General features: G+C 47.5%; 1 protein-coding gene across 1 annotated transcript; it reads left to right on the forward strand.

Moving 5' to 3' along the window:
• Positions 1 to 316: 316 nt before the first annotated feature.
• Positions 317 to 8,566, forward strand: ATP6V0E1 (ATPase H+ transporting V0 subunit e1). The gene is made up of 4 exons (XM_015876082.3): positions 317 to 488; positions 1,781 to 1,828; positions 5,665 to 5,797; positions 8,085 to 8,566. Exons 1-3 carry the CDS (start codon positions 385 to 387, stop codon positions 5,756 to 5,758), a joined length of 246 nt encoding a protein of 81 aa, XP_015731568.1. The 5' UTR covers positions 317 to 384; the 3' UTR covers positions 5,759 to 5,797; positions 8,085 to 8,566.
• Positions 8,567 to 8,691: the final 125 nt, after the last annotated feature.

Below are 8,691 nucleotides of genomic sequence, written 5' to 3' on the forward strand. Positions count from 1 at the left end.
ATGACCCGGGTTGGAAGGGACCTCAAGGATCATGTAGTTCCAACCCCCTGCCTGGCAGGGCCACCAAACATACACCTTTAATACATCAGGTTGCCCATGGCCCCGTCCAACCTGGCCTTGAACACCTCCAAGGACGGGGCATCCACAACCTCGCTGGGCCTTGCTGCTCAGCACCCAGCTGCATCACGCCGATACCCCCAAGCAGGGCTGTGCTTTATGGAAGGGAAGCGGTTCAGCTCCGGCTTTCAGACCTTCAGGTTCCTCCCACCGGATCCTCCCGTCGCTCTGTTGACGTACCGGCCGCTGATTGCCCGTCGGTTCGGGGCGGGCCGTCGCTCTGAGCCGCCGGGATCGGGCTCCGCTGGGCTCGGCCTTATCCCCGCCATGGCGTACGGTGGCCTCACGGTTCCCATCATCGCCATGACCGTCTTCTGGGGGGTGGTCGGCGGCGTCCTGCCGTGGCTCGTGCCCAAGGGGCCCAACCGCGGGTGAGTGGCCTGAGGGCGGCGGGCTCCTTCTCCTCCATCCCCGTCTCGGTACCGCGGGCCCGGCCGTGCCGCTCGGTGCCCTTCCCTCAGTGCTGACCTTGGCCTTCCCGGCCCGCAGCGCCCGGTCCCCGCACACGGAGGGGCTGCAGGAGCCGCTGCGGGGTCTCAGAGCGAAGCTCGGGCAGGAGGAGCCACGTTCTGTCTGTCTCTTTCCCATTAGGACGCCATGACTTCTTGTCGCTTCCTCTCTCTGCCATCCCTCTGCTCTGCAGGTACTAACGCCGCTTTCTCTCCGTTGTTTGTCTATCTAACCCTGAAGGATCTGGTCTCAGCCCCATCCTTTCGGCTCGGCTGTTTGCTGCCTCTTTTGGGGCCTGAAGTGGGTTTTGTGCCTGGAACCTTTTCTGTTCTCAGCAATGGCTTTGAAGCACCTTCTAGATGTGTCCCTAAGCTTTGGGAAGCACCAGCAGATCCACCTCCAGTTCTTCCCACGTTTGATCATTTAAACTGGAGCATTGCTGTCTCCTGATGCTACAGTAACACTGTATGTGCTGATTGCTTTTCATCTTAAAGAAGAAAATCCAACCAGAAAAGCTGTGTTGGGTCAGGCTGATTCATTTTCTAGCAGAAGTCAATATAGATCTTAACTGGCCCATGGCTTTGCATTGGGTTATGAACATATGCAGGCTGTGCAGCTCCGTGGGCTCTGTTTGGGAGCAGACAGATGGTTGTTGATGGAGAGAGTGAGAATTCTTTTAATCTCTGTCACAAAGGAGCTGGATGTTGCTGTCCTAACAAGAGGTGAGGCTGCTCAGGTGTATAGAGGGCAATCCCTTTAGGGAAGATGAAAGAAACCACCCTCCGTTTTCCCACTGAGTTCTATGGGCTGTATGGATCCCTGAGGGTTAGAAACCCTCATTCCCCTCCCTCCCATTTCAAGATGGTTTGTGCGCAAAGCTGCAGATTCATTTCTCTGCCAGTCTCAGGAGAAAACAGTTTATTGTTGGCATCAGAAAATCCAGCTCTGATGTTTCACTGCTGCAAATGGCTGCGAGATGGAGCAAAGACACTGCATAAGGTTTTACTCCTGCTGTACTTGTGCCTGGCCAGGCTGTGTCAGCTGTGCCCATCCACGGCCTCTGCATCTCACTCAGCTGGGAGAACTTAGAGCTGATGCTGAGTCAGTTGCATGTGATCAAAGCAGAACTCATTGCTGGTGGTTATTCATATGGATCTTGTGGTCAGTCATAACATGAGACCTAACCTGCTGTGCCTTTCCTTCCTTTCTGCAGCGTTATCAACACCATGCTGGTGACGTGTGCTGTTTGCTGCTACCTGTTGTAAGTATAAATACACTTTGCCTCTTCATCAAAGCACGTTTCCACTGCATGAAACTGAGCAGGAAACATGAGAAAATGAGTCAGATTTTGACTTGTGCTGTTTTGTGACACCTCTTAGCATTCCCTGTCCTATAGACCTCCAGTGCTGCCCAAGGAAATGTCTTTGTGCTGATGCAGAGTGCAGTAAAATAAACCAGAATTCTTCTGCTTGTCCTCTGACACCTGCACTGAGCCAAGCTGTGTGTGCCAGATCGTTTGTCCCCCTTGTGATCCTTTGATATATTAATAATTTCTGTTTTAAATGTGACCGCTGCGTTCTGATGCTGCCTGCTTTCTCTGTATGACAATGATGAGTAGACGTGCACGCTGACTTACATTCATTATATACTCCTCATAGTGTGTTTGTGCAGAGCTGAGCCAGCTGTACCTGGGCTCTGCAGGACACAGATTTCTCTCTCTGGATTGTTTCTCTGTGTTCCAGGATTGGGGCTGGGCTGCCTGCAGCTGTACAGACCTTTGATTTACACTAGTTATGTGGTATTCAGGCTTTATATAGGCTGTGAAGGCCTCCCTGTCCAGCACACCAATTATTTAACAGCCTCACCTTGTGCCAGGTCCCAAATGCTTGTATAAGTGTGGGCTCCTGGGTGCTCAGCTGCGGTGTTCGGGTGGCTGTAGGATTCAGCTGGCAGCGTATGTGGGAGTGCTTTCCTTGGTGGTGTTTAAGTTTCTGTTTCTCACGGAGGTTTTATGTTTTAACAGAAATAGCCACCTACTCTCCCAAATTCCTCTTGCTTCAGGTTTTGTTCTATTTCTTTTTCTCCTTGTTCTTTGAGGGTGGGCAGTGGCTGTGAAGTCGGGGCCCTGTGGCAGCCTCAGAACCCTCAGCAGGGTGCTGTGGGGTTTGTCACGGAGCTCCTGTAGCATTTCACTCCTCAGTTTAGTGGCTTTTGCACTGAAGCAGATCCATTGCAAATCTCAGTGTGACTGATAACCTGCTTTTACCTGGAAGTGGATGGGGGCTCCCCTGCCTTCCTTCTTCATCTCATCTGTTGTAACTTGGGTTCCATGTTTCCTTTCTCTAGTTATGCCATGATAGAAGGGAAGCAGCACGTTCTTATTAAGCTATTGATAATGATACCCAAATATAATAGAAGTTATACATGAATTGCTCCAAAAGTAATGCCCGCTATTTATTCCCATGGAAACAGCAGCAGCTGCAAATAACACAGTAACGCTCTGATAGAACAAATGCTTGGCTCCAGATCGCTGCTTCTCAACACCATCACCTCCATTAGCTGTGCCTTCTTACCAGCAATGAAGGAGAGCCTTTGTGCTGCAATCATAGAAATTGGACCTCCATTTCTATTAACTACTTTTTAAAGTCAGTCAAATTCACCTTGCATGTATTTCTGTGTTTAGATTTAAAGGATCATTCTGAATAACCACGTTGATTGCATGGCATTAATTTGCTTATTCTCTGCAAGGGTTTTCCACGTGCGAGTGTGTGATCTGTGTACAGATGATGTACCCAGCACTTCTTGAAGGACAATATACAAGCCTCGGGAATCTGATAAAAGAAAAATCCAGGCATCTGGAGTGATTGCTGCAGAAATCCTGGGCTCGCATCGCTTTGTGAGGTGCTCTTCAGGTCTGGATCTATGTTGCTGTTTACAAAGCGGTGCCTGAAGCAGTGCCATGATATCCTGCTGCCAGAGGACAGGATGTCTGAGGAGCGATACGGTTTGCTGCTGATTCGGAGAGGATTAAAAGATGCCTGCCCAATTTGACATTTAAACAGAGATAACAGGACCTTAATTTGTAACACGCAGCACAGACAGATGGCACTTATGGCAGAAAGACCTTTCAGAAATCTTTCTGCTAGAACAGAAGGGACTTTAATTTCCTTGTATGAGCCGGGTAATTAACAGTAGCGGTTGTAACCGGTATCCGGCAGAGCTGGAGGACCCGTGGGTGGCTTGAATGCCATACCTGATTTTAGCAGCTCAGGAACACAAGCTGTTGCATGCCAAGGCTCGCTTTGTTTTACTTGGAATGCTGCATTTTGTATTGTGTTGTCACGATACGTTGCTGTATCGAGCAGCATCACTTCAGCAACATGTAGGGAAAGCTTTTCCTTGGCTTATCTTGAGTGCTGGGGAGCCACAGGGCTCAGTGTCTGGCTGTGCTTTCAGCCCTTTGGTGCCAGCAGTGTGAGGAGGAGCCGTGTGCTATTGACCTGTAGTGCCACTGTGGCTCAGAGCTTGTGCATCCAACACAGCCCCAACTAATGGCTTCTGGAAGGTGCCCGGTGCTTGCATGGAGCGTGGCTGTACAGCTGGGTCGTGCCAATACTCAGAATGTGCTTCCAGCTCGTTTAATTCCCAGCCGTGCTGGGCTGCTCTTTGGAAGCATGGAGAGGTGAGAGATTGGTGCACAGAGTTCCTTCAGTACAGCGGGAAGGAGAATAATGTGCTTTAACAGGCTTTTGGTGTTCCTGTCCTCCTCCCACTGCTCTGAGCTCAGGGTGCTGTAGGCAGATGGCACAGTGCTCTGGCACCCCTTTTTTCTGCCTCTAATTAACCACTGCAAAATAAATTCCCTGTGATTTCCAAGAGCTAATTTGCTTTTAACCTTAATAGCAAACCTGAAGGATGGCAGCCTGAATTCTGCTGGCTGCTCCCGTTGGTGCCTTGCTGCTGTTTCAGCTGCTCTGTGAATGCTGCTCTGTATTGCAAGGCTGGTGTGGCCGATAGGCTGCTGCAGGCTCCGCTCTTCATTAACAAGAGCCCTAATTTGTGCAGAACTAAAAGCAGCATAGAAAATAAAGATCTGTCCGTTGTAAGAGGATGGGTGCGTTTTCTTTAAGCCTGGCCAGCATCTTTCCCTGTGGCTGTTCCAGCTGCCTCCCAGCTGACCTGCGCCTCGTTTGCTGCTCAGAGCATCAAGGTTTGTGTGGAATTTTCCATGACTGCCTAAGCACTCTGATACATTTGTGGCAGCTCCCATTACAAAGCCGCTCTGCTTTTTCTCCTCCTTACAAAGCGTTCTAGAAATAGCAGATAGATGAACCAGCGCGCGCACTAAATGTGTTTATACAGTTAGTATTTAATGTAGATTTAAATCCCTGGAAGCATTCACAGCTCTTTCGGAACCTTGTAATATTTACAAAGCAAATGTATCTCGTAACAGTGGAGTATTTATTTCTGTTTAGTTTTCCTGGATGTTTTCCACAGGCTGCTGCATTCCTCGTGTTCTGGGTGGTGGCCGTGGCTCCTGCGGTGCTGCTTTGTGAGCTGCTCCACTGACAGAATCCCTGGCTCAGACCGCAGGGGTTTGTTGGCACATTGATTGATTATTACTTTTTGTTCCTGTGTGTTGGCTGAGGACTCCAGGTTTACCAGAGGGGTCTGCACTACAATGAAAATAATGGGAGTGAGAGTAGTTTACTTATGTATTTTTTTTCCTGTCCTTTAAAGGATGCTTCAGAGGCACCAAGACAAGGGCCAACTCTTTTCTGTTTCTATATTCTGAACTCATACCTTTCATGTATCTTTCCAAAGAAGTACAATGGAGAAATGCTGTCAGGTGGTTCTGTATGGCTGCAGGCTGATCAGGACCACATCTATCAGGTGTGGAATGGTTCACCATCAGGTCTTCATTGACTTCATCCAGTGTGCGGATGAGCTGGAGCACGACTTTGATACTGCACCTTCCAAAGCACTGTCTTTCCCCCTCTGATAGTACATGTGCTTCGGCCCATCCCTCCCTGTGCCATAAGCTTTGTCCTTTGGCTGATGGTTCTCTCTCTCTCGGGTTGTTTGGTTGTCTTGCAGTTGGCTGATTGCAATTCTGGCTCAGCTCAACCCCCTCTTTGGGCCGCAGCTGAGCAATGAAACGATCTGGTACCTTAAAGTTCACTGGCCTTAAGGATGGCGGTTCCCTGCTGTGCTGCCCTGCACTGACTAGGTGAGTACGGTCAGGTCTGTTAACATGTTTGGTGTGTTAAATGGCTCAACAGCAGTGTAAGCAGGGGGGTTCAGAATTGAATGACAGATGAGCCCGCTGCTGGAATACTATAGTGGCATTCATTGAGACCTGTCCTGGTGTGACCTTATTAAAAACAGCACTATGACTTTGGGTATCTCTGTGAGGGCAGCATTTAGAATTAAATGTTGAATCAAAGGTTTTGTTGTGGAAAGAAGTGCCCATGGTTTTAGTCCTTGCACTGGTAACATTTAGTAATTCAGCACACGTAGCTTTTTTTACCTGTCTTGTTTCTATGGGTTTTCTCCCACTTTTACAGTTCAGTTGCCTATTCCTTTGCTCTTATTGCTTTAATTTCTGTTCATAGAAGTCCAGCGTTAGCAGACGAATGACAATTGATGTTACAGTTCAATTAAATGCTGTAGAGCATTCTGTAAATCTACCGTGAATCAAAGCTCCGCAGCTTCAAAGTAGGAATCATCTGAGCTGTGGCAGCGTCAGACTGTGGGATGTGTGTATGTTTGCATCTCTTTTTTAAGCATCAAGCAGAAGCTGAAGGTAGACGTGGCCTTGCTTCTGGTAGAGGCTGTGTTTAATGCATCAGTCAAAGTGAATTTCCCAGGTGCATTTCCATTGTGTGTTAACATATAACGAGTTGGCAGAAGCAGAGAGCAATCTATTCTGGTAGTGGGCACACACAGATTCCTGAATCCCACGGTTCCCTGAGACCTAAAATTGAACCGTAGTTTTATCTGAACAAGTAGATGCTTTGGATTTTAAATGTGGGCTTATCTGGCTGATAGATGAACTGTGTGTTGTTAGCAGCAAAGACAAACGGGAGTTGGGTTACACAGTCTGTAGACTAAATGTCTGCAGAGAGGATCGGGGTTTACCCTGCTCTGCTCTCACCCCTTTGAGAGCAGTGTTTCCCAGAGAGCTGCAGTACATTTGCACCATGGAAGAGAGGGATCTGATGCAGTCTGGGTTGGACAGAACACTGATATGAGGAGCTGATGTTTTTTGGCTTTTTAATGGAGAATTCAAGTTGGATATAGGGCTCATTGTGTGATATGAAGTAGTGCTTTTTAATCTTAGATGTGTCTGGTTCCATTGACTTCATTTTGGAATAAAATGAAAGTTAATTTACGTCAGGAACAAGGCTGCTTTAAGAAAAGCATAGGATGATGGTCCACTGTTAGGTACCATGTTCTTTCTTGCCTTGATGCAGAAACAAGCTGCTGCTGTCCGTGCAGTGCTCCATGGTTGAATTAGAATCACTTGTGCAGTGCTGGGTGAGCCTGGCTGCAAGGAGGGGCTGCAGTGTCTGGCGCTGCTGTGCGCTGATGCACTTAAAGGCTCTGGATGAGTTTCTCACTAGGCAGGAGCTGTCAGTTAGATTACATCTGAAGGAGCTGCGTTATCTCTCTGACACTGCACAGCACTCCATAAATGCACCCAACCATTTCTGGTTTTGACCAGTTATTTTTGGCTTTTAAGATGTGCTTTCGCAGCGTTCGAGTTGCGTACACTGTGTTCATTTCTGCCTCCAGTCTCTCTTGCAGCTGAATTGTGGATGGATGAGTATGGGCAGGGTGCAGTTAAACCGAATGAAATGGTATCTGCCAGGGAACAGAGACTGAGATTAAAAAGGAAGAGAATATAAGCAAACCTGTTTTGCTTTACTAGTAGAGCAGGCTGAAAAATACTTGTGGGATGCTTAGCACAGCCTAGTGAGGAGTGCCTCCAGATGCTGACTTGCTTGGTATTTCTCTGGTCACTATCCCTCTAATTTAAATGATGATGATGTCTGAGATGACTGTCTATATAACCATGTTTGTGGTTTGAGAGCAGCGCATAAGAACACACGGCTGAACTACATATGGGCGTATAGGCTCTTTCCTTTTAGTCAGTGAGGTGTAATGCCTACTGAAGTTTGTCACTGCAGTCTGTGTTGTCAGACAAGGAACTGCCTTTATGCGAGTCCATCTAGATGACTGGGTGACTTTACCACACACGTATTTAAACCTCTCTGGTGGCACAATAGTTCTGCCAGCTTATAGCATAACTAAAGCTACATGCAGTAACTTCAGAAAATTAAGCCATGAAGAAAGAAAGGAAGGAGAGTCTGATCTCCTACAATAAATTCCCTACAGCTCTCAATAGGTTTTAGTGCGTTTGTGGAATACAAATAGTTACAGATAACTTCACAACTTCAACTAGTTAATCACCTCCATGGAAGTGAATTATTAAATTGCCTTTTGCTTTGCAGGTAAAGAAGAGATTTCCTTCAGATGAACAACCTCCACAGATCCAAAGACGCCCTTAACATACCTGGTTGGATACCAGCCCTGCATTAATGCCTTAACACGTATATTACTGTGCTCCAGAAGGCTTGTTGAAAGCCCTCTATTTTTCCTACTTTACCTCCTAACAATGTGCCTAATCTGACTCCTCTTCAGTACTGTGCATTTCTATCTGTTAACTTCAGGTATGATTAAAGCCTTTACAGGGACGTTGCCAGCTTCCCTGTGCACTTTACTTGCTTCGTAGCAATGCTGTATCTCAGAGGTTTGTAGCTGTTCATTCCTGTTCTGTTTGCACTTGAAACGTCTTTAGAGGAAACGAAACCGTATGAGGAGAGAGAACCAATGCTGCCACATGTTGATGGCATTTATTTTTTAAAAGGAGTTGTGGTTTTGGGAAATGTGGTCTTAAATTTCTCATACTGGGAAATAAAAGAAATCTGCTTTATATGGATTGCTCTGGGTGCCGTGTTTAACTCTCGTGTTGTTTGAGCTGTGCAGCAGAGAGCTGGGCATTCAGCTGGGGGTTCAGCTGTGGGCTGCAGCCTTGCAGGGGGAGCAGGCTGCTGTGCA

This window comes from Coturnix japonica, chromosome 18, assembly GCF_054131305.1.
Source record: "Coturnix japonica strain WE chromosome 18, WE-NBRP24, whole genome shotgun sequence".
In the NCBI taxonomy this organism is placed as follows: domain Eukaryota; kingdom Metazoa; phylum Chordata; class Aves; order Galliformes; family Phasianidae; genus Coturnix; species Coturnix japonica.